The sequence below is a fragment of the Pteropus medius genome, unplaced genomic scaffold (assembly GCF_902729225.1).
Source record: "Pteropus medius unplaced genomic scaffold, Ma_sr-lr_union100, whole genome shotgun sequence".
Taxonomy (NCBI): Eukaryota; Metazoa; Chordata; class Mammalia; order Chiroptera; family Pteropodidae; genus Pteropus; species Pteropus medius.
This window is the reverse complement of record NW_024350326.1, coordinates 456,012-471,856: the sequence shown is the minus strand read 5'-3', so window position 1 is coordinate 471,856 and position 15,845 is coordinate 456,012. Positions and strand designations below refer to the sequence as shown.

Sequence of the window (15,845 nt, the reverse complement as noted above, 5' to 3'; positions counted from 1 at the left end):
GGACAGGGGTTCAGTCGAAAGTGGGAGCGAAGACAGACAGGGAGTGGGAATGAGGTGGGTGTGGGACAGGGGTGTGCTGTGTCATAAAGAATCTGACTGGTCTCTGTCTCTGGTTCCTGGAAGGATGACTCTAAATCCTTGGCATTTCTCGACTTATGGGAGTGGCTTTGCTATTCCTGAGCCTCCGGGATCACGCCTGTTGTTGAGCTGAGATGGCTCGGAATGGAAAAGCTGGTCATTGGAAAGACCAACCAGCAAAACAGAGAGTTGAGGTGCCAGCCGCTCTGGGGAGGGGAGCGGGGCTGGAGATTTGAGTTCCATCGCTGTGGCCACCGAGTCAATCACGAAACTCCAGTAAAGAAGCCGGATGCTGGAGCACGCTGGTGCGTCCTGATTGGTCAACGTGCGTGGGGAGGGTGATGGTGCCCCGCAGGCATCTCCCTCTGCATCTGTTTATGTGGTTGGTCTTGAGTTGACCCTTTACAACAAAACTGTAAGTATAAGCAGAGTGCTTTCCTGAGTTTTGCGAGTCATTGCAGCAAAATTTTCCAAAGCGAATGGGTCCTGGGAACCCTCGAATTTGTAGCCAGTCGATCAAACGTGCAGGTGACCTGGTGGACCCTCCTTGCAGCTGAAGCAGACACAGTCTTGTTGGGAACCGTGCCCTGAAACCTGTGGCATCTGCGGTGCTGGAGTAGGTGGAATTAGAAATTGGAGCTGGCGCTGGGCATCGGTCGGGATTCGGGTGGGGGTGGAGTTGACAGTAAGGCGGGGAGGCAGTAATGACAGAGTGGTGTTGCAGGCGGGGATGGACTGGCTGGTAAGACAGGCAGGGAGTAGGGGCGGGCTAGGGGCAGGGGCGTCCACTCACTAGAGGCGAAAAACATGATGCCGGCAGAGAAAGGCCGGGAGAGGCGGGTGAAGGTGGGCTGCTGAGCGAAGGCCAGGATGCCCACGATGATGCCGGACGTGGCACACAGGGAGGACAGGATCATGAAGGCGCGGGTGGCATTCCAGTAGGCTGTGGGAGCAGCCCACGGTCACCCCCGTGCTTCCCCGTCCTCAGCGGTGAGCACTGCTACCTCTGAGGGCCGGAATGCCTCGCCCTCTCTCCACGACCCCGACCTAGCTCCAGCCTCGCCTCCCTGCAATGCCCTCCTCTTCCCCTGGCAAACTCCATTCACCTCCCCAAAGCCCGGCCCCCAAACCCCCTCCTCTAAAAAGCTCCCTCCTCCCCTCGGTCATCAGCTTCACCCCTCCCACTGGGTTGTGACTCTGTCTGTCTCCCCCTTCAGCCTGATGGCTCCCCAAAGACAGGCACTGGCTCCATTCTACACTACCTAATACTCCTGCACGGGTTTGGTTAGCACATGGCCCCTGCAGAAATGTTTGTTGGATGGATGGATGGATGGATGGATGGATTATTGATGATTGATGGATGGATGGATGAGGATGGACGAAAGTGATGGACCCAGGATGATGCATTGATGGATTTGATTTGATTTGATTTGATGGATGGATTTGATTTGATGGATGAGCAGATGGACTATGGGATGGATCTGGCGGATGGACCGATGGATGGACCTGATGGATGGACTTGATGGATGGACGGATGATGATCTGATGGATGGGACGTGGCAGATGCACTATGGGATTTGGACGAGGATGGACGAGCGGATGGACGAGGATGGATGGATGGATGGATGGATGGATGGATGGATGAATGCTGATTGTCCATATTTTCCTGCTAATCATTCTTCATCCTCTCTCTTTGCTCTGTATTTTTTCCTTCCCACCACTCACCTACACCCGAAAATGCCCGTTCATTTGTTTTTAACTTGTTTATGATGTCTGTCTCTCCACTGAACTTGTCCCCTCCGTGAGGACAAATGTCTCGTTTTTTTCCTTCGCTGCTATATCCCCAGCACATAATAGCTGCTCAATAAATATGGTGAATGAATGGATGTCAAGTACCGGGAATTCTGTCTTTCCATAAAATGCATATTGTGTACTATATTAGATCTCTATGTATCTCTAGTATGCTATATAATATGTATTATATACATGCTATTCATATACAATGTAGGTACCTATGTTACATGATATATATTATATAACATTATATAGTATATATAATATATTATATAATATATAATAGACATACTACACATATATAACTTGTATGTAATTTAGATTGCAAGAGCTCCATACTGTAAATACTATTTTTATCCCCATTTTTACAGTATGTATTATAATACATACATACATACGTACGTACATACATACATGCACGCACACACACATATATATCACGTGGCCTGGCACAAGTATTCGATATTTAGCAAATTAAGGATCCATCTTGCCTCTGTATCACCCGGTACCTAATGTAGCTCTTGACACACGAAATGCCATTTCAGCACCCCCAGCCCCACCTGCAGTGCTGACCTCTCCTCTGTGCCAGGAGATGTCACCTCTCCCTACTCAACCCCTCGGTCAGGCCCATCCTGTAACTGGACTAGGAAGACATAAGCGAAGTCCCAGTTCTGCCCCTTCCACGCTAAGTGATCTTGGGTTGGTCCCTTTCCCTCTCTGAGCCACGGGGTTCTCCATCTACAAAAGCAGGTGGCCCTTCAGCTGTGAGGTTCTGCCCGGCAGGTCCAGACCCCGGCACAGCCCCGCCCCTGCCCCGAGGCCTCACCGATGCTCTCTGTCTGCAGGTAGCACTTGTTGCCCAGGCAATACCGCCATAAGCCCTGGTGGGCGAAGGACCCCGACAGCCGGTACTGCATCCAGTGGTCTGTCGCTGTGGCCACCACCAGGAGGATGGTCCCCACCCAGGCACAGAAGAGGCCGCCACCCATGAAGCTGTACATGGTGATCTGTGGGGAAGGATGGAGATGGGGTCAGGAGCTAGACTCCTAGTGCCTCGGGGAGGAGAGGGCTGGGGGCTTAGACTCTCAGGTCCTGGAAGAATGGGGCTGGGGGCCTGGACTTGCAGGTCTTAAAGCAGCAATTGGGCTGGGTGCTAGGACACCAAGCCCTTGGGGAAGATGGGAGCCAGGGACCTGGGCCCCCCAGGTCCTAAGTGGGGAGGGGGCTGGCATTCGGGACCCCGGCAGGTCCATGGAAGAGGATAGAGCTGGAGGACTTGGCGCCTAGATCTTGAGGGAGAAGGGGGCCGCGGGTCCCACGCTTGGTCCCTACCTGAGTGGCCGAGCCTGTCCCGAGCCCTCCGTCTGCCTCGGCCCCTCTGTGCAGACTGCGTCGAGCCAGGTCGCTGGCCTCGCTGCTCCCCAGGTCCCTCAAATCCCTTAAGCCTCCCCACACAATGGCCCCACAGCCCAGCAGCTTCCAGCGGGCAGAAGTGCAGCGGTGGCAGCCGTGGCCCCAAATGGAATTCGCTGAGGCAGGAATCCGGGCGCCCCCTCCCGCAGCCCCTGGCCCCACGGGCCTCTCTCTGTGACCCTCCCAACCACGGTACCCCCCTTTCACAGGCCTTGCCCGCAGCACCCGCCGGGTAGGCCTGAGCTGCGTAAGCACACACACAGACACAAGACATGAGGACGGTCCACCATTTATTGTTCACACAGGGCCTCCCACCCCCAAAGGCAGGAAACAGGGCGATATCTGGATTTCCTGGGTCTGAGGGGCTCTTCTCCGGAGGGGGTCACAGGCGTATCCCAGTTGGGGCTGGGACGAAAAGGAGGTTGAGGACCAGACTGGGCTGGCTAGGGTGGAAGGTGGACTGGGTTTGGGGCGGAGTTTAGGGGAAGGGTGCAGACTGGCTTGGCCTGAGGGAGCTGGGGGGTGAAGAGGAAGGCGAATGAGCTGGGTTAGGGTGCAGGTGGGGGTAGAGGTGGGCGTGGATGGGGTTCGGATATGGCACTGGGCGTGGGGTGGGCCGAGAGTTGCACGGGCAGGTATGAATAGTTTCGGGGTTAAGAATGGGGCTGGAGGAGGCCTTGGGGTCGAGAGTGAGCTGAGGGCCATCGCTACAGCCGGGACTGGTGTGGGAATCGGGGCGAGGCACCGGGCGTGAGGCGCAAGGCCTTCTCCGGCTTGAAACCCTAAGCCAGGTTCATGGGCTCACGCTCGGGCCTCCCTCCAAAGGCCGTGGGTTTGGGGTAAGAGGGCTGCAAGCAGGATGCTTCTTGGGGTGTCTCTGACGAGGCCGAGGTCACTCTGAGCTCCAGGAAAACCCTCCTAGTGACCCCGAGAGGCCCTCTCCGGACCCTGGGCCGGGTTGTCAGGGTCCTAGTACTCAGTATCCCAGTCCTCGGTGGCAGCTGGTGGCTCTGGGCCTCGCACTTCCTTCTTCGCGTCCTGGGTAGGCAGTGTTGGCGGTGACGGCGGCATCACGGGCGGGGTCCTGGGGCCAGCCCCAGAGCTCCCTGCCCAGCCCTTCTCTGGCTGCTCGGCCCGCCCAGGGCCCCATCGCCGCTGGCCCCGGCGTGGCCTGCGCCGGACGTCCCAGCCCCCGCGACCGGTCGATGGCCTCCTGGCGGCGCCCGATTGGGTGCTGCATGCCTCGGGGTTGCAGGGGCAGGTGGGCAGGGACTGTTGAAGGGTGTACGCCCCCAGCAGGGCACTGTGCAGGAGGTAGGAGAGGGCGTCAAGACGGATGGGGACAGTGACAGAGGCCAGGCTCTCGGGGAGTCCCAGGTGGGCTGGATCTGGGGTGCCCAAGAGAGAAGATGGCAGGGCTGGGAAAGGTGCGGGGGGACACCATTCCGTCCCAGGTGACGGCAGGGACAGGCTGTTCCTAGAATGAGAAGGGGGACAAGGCCGAGGGCTCGCCATCTACACAAGTCTTTCCTGGTGGAGCCTCTGTGCTTCACCCGGGGTCCAGCTCTCTCCATCTTGGGTTCCTCACCCATCTCTCCCGCCCTCACCTGCTCCTGCCCACCCCTCTCTCCTCCCACACCCCTCCCCGCTTCGCCCCATCTCTCTTTACAGAGAAACAGGCAGCTCCGCCAGAACCTCAGCCTCAGACAGAGCTCGGCTCCAGGCGGCCTCGCCTGCTCACCGTGTGTCTTTCCCACGCTGCACCTTGATGTCGCGCACCAAAAGATGGCTTTTGGTGGCATCGAAGGTGCCTGTTAAAAGGCCGGGTCTGGGAAATGTTCAGGAAATGTAGACAATTATTACCGTTATTTCTCCTGCCCTATGGCTGTTCCTGGTTCTTCCATTCTTGAAATTTCCCTGTTCCACGAACATCAGTTTCCAGCTCTCCCTGAAGTCCTAAGTATCTGGCTTACCTGTCACCAAGATCTCCTCAGACTCTTTTCTTTGGGCTGATACCTGAGACTATTTTTCTCTGATACTCGCTGGCTGTGTTCACCTCTCTCGGACTTTCTCCGTCCCCTGCTCTCTGTGGGTCTGTGTCCTGCCCGCGGGAAGTCTCGAGTCTCTCACCCCTCAGGTCCAGTCTCTTCCTTCTGCTGTTCCATCTTCACACGGGTCTCTCAAGTCTCTTCTAGCACCTTCCACTCGATTTCTCCAGCGCCCAGGGAGGCGGGAGGAGGGGCGGTGCTCCAGGAAGAAAGTGGGCGGGGTTTGTCAGAAAGGGGGCGGGGCCTGAGGGACGTCAGGAGCCGTGGGAAAGAGTGCAGGTCGGTTCGCAGGGGCTGGTTTTTCAATCCCACCCAACTCAGTACACAACCGCATCAACCCGAGACCCGAGAGTCCGGCCCCCGGCCCCTCCGCCCCCAGACCCAGGGATCCAGGCCTCCAGCCCCTCCTCCCTCAGACCCGGGAGTCCAGGCTGGGCGCTGGGGGTGTGGCCCCGAGCAAAATAGATTCAGCCCCTACTCCCACGAAACTTGGCGGCGAGAGAGACAAGACACCCACAGTACCTTTTCTGTGAGCGCTGTGAAGATGCGAAGTCAGGGCTACAGAGGCAGAGGGGACAGTTAAAATTTTAGACAAGACGGTTACAGAAGGCGCCAGAAGACCTAGGACTCGAGCATTTCCAGGGAGCAGCAAAAGCAAAGGTTTGAGGGTGAGATAATCGCAGTGTCTGAGGGACTGGGCAGGAATGAGGAGGAGTGGGTAGGTCTATTTTTTAAAAAAATAAATGGTTTATTTTGGAATACTTTTCTATTTATAGAAAAGTTACAAAAATAATGCAGAGAGTTCCCAAACACGCCTCACACAGCTACCTGAATGCTATCTTCCTAGGCTGCTGGGGAGCATGTGTCACAAGTAAGAAACCAGCATAACTATTAACTGCACTCCAGACTTTACTGGGATTTTACCCGTTTTTACACCGATGTCTTTGTTGCTGCTGCTGTTCTAGAATCCTAGGAAGCTACCGTTTAGTCATCACGGTTCCCTCGTCTCCTCCCGCCGGGGGCAGTTTCTGTCTTTCCTTGTTTTTCATAACTTTGACCTTTTTTAAGGAATACGAACTAATCAGCTGTTTCATGAAACGGAGGCCTACTTCAAAGAATAGTTCTAACTCATTTAATCCTCAGTTCAGAAAGGAACAAACTGTGCCTCAGAGAGGTCAGGCGCTTTGCCTATGGGCACGGAGCTAGTAAGGGCACACCTGGGATTCGAACCCTGGACAACCTGGCTCCAGAGTCTGTGATATCAATGGAGACGCAAGTAGAGGAAGCCAGACGGCAGAGGGCCTTGAAGGCTGCCGTAAACACTTCTGGCATTTTTTTTTTTTAAAAAAATTCTTGAACATTAAGATGACTCGAACATTCGAAAGCAGAGGTGTGACTCAATTAGATTTACCTATTCAGAAGAGCACTGTGTCTGCAGTTTGGAGAATGGACTGTAGTGGCAGGCAAGAGCAGACGCATAGGAGCCCAGGGAGGAAGCTGCTATGGTCCAGGCGCGGGGGCGGGGGAGCACACCAAGGAAGGCGGGAGTAGTGGGCATAGCAATGAACTTGAGAAGTACAGTTGACCCTTGCTCGACATGGGTTTGAACTCCAAGGGTCTACTTATATGCGGATTTTTACCCCCAATAAATACAGTCAGTGCTGTAAATGATTTTCTCTTCCTGATGATTCGCTTAATGTTTTGGAGGAAGAACTCTCAAGGCTTCCTGTGTGACTGCCGGGGCGCGGGTGACGGGGAATCAGCAATGCAACGTTTTCCACACGAGCGGTCCCTTGCACACGAAATCTCAGATACTAGTCTTCACTTTCTGAGTTCTGTGGCACCCAGGCCATTTGTGCACACACGGAGGTGGACAGTAACGGTCCGGGGTGATCAGAGCCAGGACACGGGGAGGAGCAGGAGCCCCGGGGAAAGGGATGGAGGGCGAGGTCAGGAAGGTGTTTTTAGAGGAGGTGGCAGTAGACCAGAGGGCTGGAATCTGAAGACTTTTTTTTATCAAGGAGGCAGAGTTTCCTCTGCTGGCGACTGTGGTTCAGATTGGGGTCGCTAGACTTGCACTCTGGGTCTGTCTGTCCGGTTACGTCGAATCCCACAGAGGCAGCGTAGGTCTAGACAGGGCTTGGAAATGGAGGGTTCGAATCCCCACTTCGCTGTTTACCAGCGCGTGGCCTACAGCAAGCTGCTTAGGCTTTTTGAGTCTCCGTTTCTCTGAGAGACAGCGTTTATCGCTCAATTCTAGCACGATGGGATTGCTCCTGGTTTTGTTCCGTTATTGTTTCTTTTCTTTGTGCGATCACTGTCCGACCTCTGCACTTACCGTGTACCTGGCCCTTTAAGGCGTCCCTCCCACGCCAGGAGTGCGGAGGCGGGACCTTGCGTCTCTAAGGCAACGCTTTTCCACACAGGCGCCTCGCTCCCTCCTTGCTTCGTAGGGCAGCGCGTGACGTCACGCTCGGCTCTGATTGGCGGGCGCGCTGGAGTCCCCGCCCCGGACCCACCCTCGCTCTTTGATTGGCTGCGCTCCCGAGCGCGCTCCCGAGCTCGGGCCTCCCGCGGTGACGGCTGGCTGCGGTCCAGCTTGGGTGGCTTCTGCCGCCTCCGGGGAGACCCCCGGCCCAGGCCCGGAGATCCGAGAGAAGCTTGGCGAGGGCAGGGGACCCTGGGCGGAGGGGGCAGTTCCCCCAGGGGTCTCCTTGGCCCACCGAGGAGCCCCACTGGCCCATCTCCGCCTTAGGTCCAGCCCTTCTTCTAAGTGTCCCGCACAGACGTCAAGCAGAAACACAAGGTTGAGCCTCAGCGCCTCCCCAGCCCAGGACTCACGGAGACCCCGGGGGCCCTTCTCTCTCCCTCGAGCCTTACCCACTCATTCAACCCTTCCGACTTCGGGGGTGGCCTTTCCGAGTGCAGGGTGGGCATCGGGACCTCCGGGTCTTGGGGCTCTGCTCACTGTCGCCCCTACCGACCCCTGCGTCCTGCCCCCTCCGCCCCCCGCCGCCAAGGGCCGGGAGGTCCTCCTTGTCCACCTGCCTTGAAGAATCTCCCCGCGTAGGGCTCTGTCTTTACGGCTCTCCCGCCAGCCTAGGCCTTCCAAGCCCAGCGGTCACCTTCAGACTTTGACCCAGGAGCTCTTTCTTCCTAACCGCCCCTTGTTTCTAGCCCAGTCCCCGCAGAGGACCCGGGGAGTCTTGCGGACGCCAAGGAGAGGTCCCCGTCCCACAAGGCCAGGATTCCCATACCTTCTGTTCTTTATGCCTGCCTCCCCCCGCTTCTAGAGCCTTCAGGATGGAGACCTGGGCCTCCCCACCCTCAGGAGTCCAGCCTCCCCTCTTCTGAGCCTCTTCCTCTTTTCTTCCGGGCCCCTCATTCCCTTGGGGAGTCCTGGAAGCCCGCTACTGCTTCAGGAGACCCCAGGCATCTCTCAGTACCCAGGCGTCCGGGGAAACCTCTGCTTCAGAAGGACATCCCTGCCTCCTTCCCCAGCTCTTAGGGGCCACCCCCTCACTGCTGTTCTCTCCCTCCGCCTCTTTTCAGGTGTTTGACACTTTTGAAATCCGGGAGGTCATCCGTAAGCCGCCCCCACACTCGCAAGTACCCCACCCGAGGGTCTTCCTGCCAGCCCCTCCCCTGGCTGCTTTCCTGCCCCTCAGGCATCCGAGGTCTCCCCAAGGCCTCCCTCCTCACACTCAAGATGACCTAGGGTGTCCCTCCAGGTAAAGGAAAAAGGGAACCATCCCCGCCCTGTGAACCCTGCTCCGCCTCCTTAGCCCCGCCCCCCACCCGGCAGGGACGAATCCGGGAGGACCCTCGGGACCGTCCTTTGGAGTTGCCCCTCCCCCTTTAACAATAAACTCAGGACCTTTTTTTTTTTTTTTTTTTTTTACTGTCATCTTTTCCAGTCGCCTGCGTTTGGGGGGATCCCCGCACATTCCGAGAACTCCCACACACCACTTCCCTAAATGACTGATTGTCCCCTCGGCCTCAGCAAAAATTACCTTCCGGTTTCATAGTGGGATCCTCGGCCACACTTGGCCTCGGGAGTTCCTCACCCCGAGCCTTCTTCCTCTTCCGGCTGGCCTCCCTCTCCTGGAAGACACAGCTTCCTCTGGATCGCAAGGTTCACTTTCGAGTCGTCTCTCCAGGATTCTCCCCACTCTTCCCGCTGACAGCTTCGCCCCTCCTGCCACAGGCGCTACCCTAAGGTCCCTTCTCTCCTCAGTTTCCCCCGTCATCTCTGGCACCCCTGGGTCCGCTTCAGCATCCAGGCCATCAGGGTTAGGCTCTCCCGTGCCTTCTCCGCCATCGACACAACATCCTGTGCTCTCTTCCCGCTTCTGCACATTTGGGCCGGCCTGCCCTTATCCTCACAAACGCACGCCTTCCCCAGAATCAGCTTCGCCCCACCCCAAGAATCTTCTCCCTTCTCCCGTCGTACACGGAAGCCCCTGACGCAGTCACCTGACTTCGGGATTCCCGATCCTCTCCTGACTCCTTCCCAGGTCTGAGGCTCTCCATCCCGCACGCTCCGCCGGTAGCAGGCGGTCACTGCTCAGGCGCGAGGCCACCCGGATCCTTGGAGCTGGGTGGTTTTGCCACCACCTAGGAAATACCTGGGTGCTTGGTGAGAGGAATGAGAGCGAGAGGGGTCAGATTTGTGGACCGAGGTCTAGGCTGGGATGAGTCCCCCTAGATTTTCGTGGCTGCCGTGAATGATGTTTAGACTGCTTAAAAGTCGAGATTTGCTAGAAGCATCTGCTAAAGTGGGAGTCTAGAGACCAAAGGGTTCCCAAAAGGGAGATCCTTACACCAGGGGTCCCCAAGCCCTGCGCTGGGGACTGGTGCTGGTCGGTGGTGAGGCCCTGGGCTGCACAGCAGGGGGTGAGCGGCGGGTGAATGAGCAAAGCCTCATCTGTGTCTGCAACCGCTTCCCAGTGCCAGCGTCACCACCTCAGCTCCGCCTCAGATCCTCAGGCGTTAGATTCTCATAGGAGCGCCGGTCCCTGGTGTCACAAGGTCGGGGACCGCTGACTTTGACACCTTCACTTGCATTATCTCATTTGAATTCCCATCTTTGAAAAAGTGCTCAGTATACTTTATGTTCATATTATTTATCTTTTAACACAGGAAAATGTACTTCATTTGGTATACAGTTCCAAGTTTTGACAGATGTGTAGAGCCACGTAACCATCACCACAAGATACAGAATATTCCGTCATCTCCCAAATTCTCTGTGCTGACCCTTTGTCATAATAACTTTTAAAAAGAAAAGAAGAAGGAAAAAGAAAAAAGAAAAAGAAAAGAAAAGAAAAAGAAAAGAAAGAAGAAAGAAGAAGAAAAGAAAAAGAAAAAAGAAAAAGAAAAAAGAAGGAAGGGAGGAGGAGGAGGAGGAGGAGGAGGAAGGAGGAGAGGAAAGAGAGAGAAGAGAGAGAGAGAAGAAAAAGAAAGAAAAGAAAAGAAAAGAAAGAAAAGAAAAGAAAGAAAAGAAAAAGAAAAAGAAAGATAGATGTCTCGAATAGATAGATAGATAGATAGATAGATAGATAGATACCCAGCCTCTTCCTCGAGGACAATTTGGTCTTAACCTAGCCAAACTGAAAAGTCACAGCCCCTTAGACCCGAGAATGCTGTCATCGAGGGGGCCACCGATGGGTAAAGCAGTCACCCTGCAATTCACCCTAGATCATGTCACGTTGGCAAACATGCGGCAGAACCAGCAAGTACTGAGCCTTCATCATGACCTGTTTCTTCTTCCACACCCTGTATTCCAGGACCAACGGAGACAATGATGACGACAACGATGACGTACTAGTAGGAACAAAATAATAATACCTATTTTTGAAGACAAATAAGAGCAGCGAAGTGAGAACCAGTGTTTGGACACCTACCAGGGTTAGCTAGAGACCACTTCAGCCAAGAAAAGGTGAGAGCTGTGGCCAGTTAGGTCGAGAGTCACTTGTCCCCATACTTGTCCCTCCTGTGAGCCCCGGCACTTTGGGAAACTAGAACCTGAAGTGGGAACGGAGAAGAAGGTGTGTCAGGGACCACTGGTCTCCCTGTCTCTCCAGGGAGTCAGGTCCCAGCTTAAACCTCTGGCGGATGAAGAGGGGACGCGATGGGGTCGAAACCAAGTCTGAGGCCGAGATTTGGGACCAGGCCGAGTTTCAACAATCAGAAGTGACTGGAAAGTTACACAACATCCAAGGCACCTTCGGGGCTGAGGAAAGAGTTTCAACACAGGGTAACCGAGTCACCGGTCAGAAACACGGAACATTTTTGTTTTTATGTCCCAGAGTCGACAGTCTCTGATTACCTGCTTACAGGTCCAGGCCTTGGGAGCATTTGTTATTATCGTTTGTTCGTTTTTGTTTTGTTCTATTTTTCAACTACAGGACATTGCCTCCCCCTCCCAACCCCTCCGGAGAGTGCTGGATAAGAAACCCTCCCAACCACCCCCTCCAAGCCCCGGGGGTCGTGATTACAGAAGCCGGGACCTTAACACACACATTCCAAAGCTGCCCACCCCTGGTCAAACCTGTTGCCCTAACACAACCTTGTAATCTGGCAGTTTCCCAGGTCAAGAAAACGGGGTGAGGGGGGCAGTGCTCTCGAGGCAGGCTCTGGTGGGGTCAGGGCGGGAAACAGTCGCCCTTCTCTAAGTTTATAAAGGGGAATTGGGTGCATCTATTTCAGGAACTGTCTGGGTGCATCTCTTTCAGGACCTGTCTGGGTTTGGATTTCACTTCTGCTATTTCACCGGGCGACCTTGGGCAAGACCCTGTCCCATCTGGAAAAAGAGGTGGGCGCCCTGAGCGATGGCACGCAGCAGTCTGTACTTCTGGTCCCTCTGAACCCTGGCCCCGGCGGCCACTTTAGTCCTGGCAGCTAACCCCGTTCTTCATTTTCTTCAGTAGCCGGATGAGCTGGCACATTCAGAAGCAAAGCACGTCAGACCGGGCCTCCTTACCATATCGTCCACCACCCCGGTAACTGCAGACGAGGGGAGAGAGACCTCCCTGGTCTTTTGTCTAAAGTTCCCTTCACTTTTTTGCGAGTATCGGTGATAACATAAGCATCAGACAACAGGGCCTGTGGAAAGTGTTCGGTATATGTTCGTGTTAGAGATATTTTTAGAAATATCTCTGGGATTCGAGAGGGTTGAGCTGAAGTGGTTGGTATCTCCAAACAGGCCCTGTTATTCTCTCGCTTAGGACACGGTGGCTTAAGACATCTGCCACACACACAAAATACAGAATATTTGTATTTGCTCACGCTTGGAAAAGGTTCACTTGTCCGCTCACAGCGTTTTTTCCTCTGTCTAAATCATCGCGTTTGGAAAGCATACACCTTCCCTTCTAAATGTTGCCCTGCCCTTTAGCAGCTTTTTAAATCTTATTCATTTATGTTCCCTTTAATGAAAAAGAAAGCGAAATGTTTATTATCAGATGACATGATTTTTTTTTATGTAGGAAATCCAAAATAATTTACAGACGGATTATTTCAATAGGCAGATTGCGCAAGGTTGATAGATACGGGGTCGCTGTGCGAAATCCAAGTGGTATATTTCTATCTACCAGAATCACCCAGGAAATGAAATGGACAGAAATATGCCATTTTTAAGAGAACTGAAAAATATCAAATACTTAGAAATCTAACAAAAATATACATGTGTTCTACGCAGTAGATTATGAAGCATTATCGACAGAAAAAATTTAAAAGAACGCAATTAAATGAGAGGAAAGACCATACGAAATGTGGACTAGATTCTATAAAGATGTCGATTGTTCCCAAATCAAATAGCATCTTTTTTTTTTAATTTTTACTTTACAATTACAGTTGGCATACGATATTATATTAGTTTCAGGTGCACGACAGTGATTAGACATTTACGTAACTTACGAAGTGATCTCCCCCAATAACTCTAGTCCCCACCTGGCACCACGCATTCTTATTTCAATATTATTGACTAGATTCCCTATGCTGTACTTGATGTCCCATGACTATTTTTATAAGCGGTAGTTTGTAACTTCTTAACCCTTCCCCTTTTTCGCCCAGCCCCCAGCCTCCTCCCACCTCCATCCTGCCGACCGTAAGCTCGGTCATTTGTGTCTCAGCGTCTCCACGAGCCGAGCCACGTGCCCCGGGTTCTGAGTCCTTTCTTAACTGGGCAGATCTCTCCTGCGTGGCTTCAGATAAATTAATTCACCTCTCTGAGCCTCACCATGAAGATATGCTTTACCGTAGACCACAGTTGTCGTCGAAGGAGACAGCTATAAACGATTGACTCACAATATGATATGTAGAAGGGGCTTAAAAAATGTCAATGTCCTCACTCCGCCTTCTCTTTCTCTTATGACACGGCCACTCGTGTACAGCTTGGGACCTGAGAAGGTCCTGTTTGACCTCCATTTTTTTTCAGCTCTGCTTATAACCTCTTCTGCTTTATTTGTACTCCCCCGCCCCAGTCCTTTCTGTCTTCTATCACGTCATTATCATATGTTGTTTGTTTGTTTTGTTTTAATGCAAAGGTTAGCATCTTTGCTGGGCTCCCCAGTTTTCGGCATGACGGCCAGGAACCATGTCCTAGGAGGCCCGTCCGTAAAGCAAGTAGAACTATGAGCTCTGGGAAATGAGAAATGGAGCCCTCTTCCTCTGGTCGCCATCTAGTTGGTTCTAGTTGGTTCTACTTGGTTCTAGTAGGTTCTAGTTGGTTCTAGTTGGTTCTAGTTGGTTCTAGTTGGCTGGTTTGCTCTTTATTCCATTTCGCCACTGTGGCCACTCCCACGTCCTCGAGCATTTGCTCTTCCCTAGATTTGGGGGTCGATGATGTAGTCACCCCAAATGTCCTTGCCCTGGAACCTTCTAGCTAGTCGCACAGCTGGTCCCATTGGCCTTGACTCTTCTTGACCTGTCTTCCGAAACTCTGCTTCTGTTTCCTCTTCCATAAAATCGAGCGGGTGACTTGACTCTAGATTAAGATCCTCAGACTTTGCCTGTAAAAGGAACTTATGCTAAATGTCTTAGGCTTTGCAGGCTGGCAGCTCGGCTCTGCATGAAATCAGCCGTCGATGGCAACACATGAGCTCCGACGGGACTTTATTAATGGACACCGACATTTGAATTTCCTATTTCCACGCGTCACAAAACATTCTCCTTTTCTTGATTTGATCTTCCTCCCGACCATTTAAAAAATACATATAAAGTAAACCTTCTTGACCCATAGCTGGTATATACATGGGTACGGGGCCAGGCCGGACCTGTGAGGTGAGCCTGCTGACCTCACAAAGATAAAGATGATTATTGAATCATCTTTAAAGCCCCTGACCTTTGCTAAACAAGAGACTGAGTTATCAGCTAGAGTGGTGCCTGGGTGTGCCCAAGGAAAAGTTGACCTTTCTGTTTGCAGAGAAAGTCAAGCAGTTCAAATGCTGGGTCTGACACGGGCTGACCCACCCTTAGAGGAGGAGATGGGGAGATGGGGAGAGAGAGGGGCTTTGCCCTTTTCCCTGCTTGGCTCTGTACCTGGATGTCATCCTACAGCCCCGTGGACTCTCAGTGGAACCTGATTTCTGCGTATTCCGAGTTGGTTTCCTGAGACTCCTGGGTCTCCCACGGTCTGAGGCCTGGGAAGTTGAGGGCGGCGTAATGGATCTCCTCTTGCTCGTTCTTCGATTCTGGGACTTGATGGGATGGCCCGGGTCCCGGACTGCCATGGGACACGTGGCGTCGCTTCTGGTTGTCCTTGGGTTGCAGGGAGTTGACATCTGCGGGTGGGGTCTGGGACGGACTCTCCCGTTTGGCCTTCCAACTCCGAGCCTAAGAGAAAAATTCATTCATTAATTCATTCATCCAACAAATCCTGGAGTGCCTACCGCGTGCCAGGCACTGCTGAAGGATCGGAGATTGCATCGTAAGGGAAAAAGGAAAGCTCTTTTCTCGCCGAGCTTTACGTTTCATCCTGGGGCGGAAACAATCAGCAAATGTCTGCTGTGGCCCCCGAGCAAACCAACACGGGCAGACGCCTTTGGCCTCTTCAGAGCTGCTCCGTCACCATAAAGACCTGGCCCCCCCAGTGGCTAATACTCTGTTCCCCGTCTCTACGATTCTGTCATTTTGAGGGCGTTATACACACGGAATCAGGCACGTGTGACCACTGGAGGTGGTTTTTCACTTTTGGTCTCTAAGCTCTACGTAAGTGGTTGCATGCATCCAGTTATTTGCTCCTTTTGATCGTATTTGAGAGGGTCGATGGACCTCCGTGGGTTTTCAGCGGATATCATGGAGAAACGGGCTCGGGGTATGGGGAGCAGAGAGGACCCGCAAAAGCAGGCGCTGTTGCAGGCGGGGGTAAGAGCGGTGGGACGGATTTTGAAGGGCACGTCCTGACGTTGATTGTGGGGTGTCAGAGAAGAGAGGCACGGGAGATGACTCCGAAGCTTCAGGCTTGAGTGGCTGGGCAAACGGGGTGCAACTCGCTGAGATGGGGAGAGCAGAGGA

At 53.6% G+C, this 15,845-nt stretch overlaps 3 protein-coding genes and 1 long non-coding RNA gene across 4 annotated transcripts in view; 1 reads left to right on the top strand and 3 right to left on the bottom strand.

Moving 5' to 3' along the window:
• Window positions 1–2,873, bottom strand: part of LOC120584013 (lens fiber membrane intrinsic protein-like) — a 3,030-nt gene extending 157 nt beyond the window's left edge. Inside the window, exons 1-2 of the mRNA XM_039839591.1 lie at window positions 2,699–2,873; window positions 872–1,021 (exon numbers count right to left, since the gene is read on the bottom strand). Of these exons, the coding sequence (XP_039695525.1) occupies window positions 872–1,021; window positions 2,699–2,873 (325 nt within the window). The remainder of the gene's footprint in view (window positions 1–871; window positions 1,022–2,698) is intronic.
• Window positions 2,874–4,184: 1,311 nt separating this feature from the next.
• CUNH19orf84 (chromosome unknown C19orf84 homolog) lies at window positions 4,185–5,594 on the bottom strand. The gene is made up of 2 exons (XM_039839579.1): window positions 5,416–5,594; window positions 4,185–4,762 (listed from the first exon to the last, which is right to left on the bottom strand). The coding sequence occupies exons 1-2, from the start codon at window positions 5,448–5,450 to the stop codon at window positions 4,255–4,257; spliced, it is 543 nt and encodes a 180-aa protein (XP_039695513.1). The 5' UTR covers window positions 5,451–5,594; the 3' UTR covers window positions 4,185–4,254.
• Window positions 5,595–11,135: 5,541 nt separating this feature from the next.
• Window positions 11,136–12,967, top strand: LOC120584005 (uncharacterized). Its single transcript, XR_005647921.1, has 3 exons — window positions 11,136–11,271; window positions 11,417–11,589; window positions 12,068–12,967. It is a non-coding gene; the product is annotated as an uncharacterized LOC120584005 (long non-coding RNA).
• Window positions 12,968–13,859: 892 nt separating this feature from the next.
• The window catches only part of LOC120584012 (sialic acid-binding Ig-like lectin 16), a 7,322-nt gene continuing 5,336 nt past the window's right edge, over window positions 13,860–15,845 (bottom strand). Inside the window, exons 8-10 of the mRNA XM_039839589.1 lie at window positions 15,768–15,823; window positions 14,871–15,164; window positions 13,860–14,341 (exon numbers count right to left, since the gene is read on the bottom strand). Coding sequence (XP_039695523.1) covers window positions 14,901–15,164; window positions 15,768–15,823 — 320 coding nt within the window. The 3' untranslated portion in view covers window positions 13,860–14,341; window positions 14,871–14,900. The remainder of the gene's footprint in view (window positions 14,342–14,870; window positions 15,165–15,767; window positions 15,824–15,845) is intronic.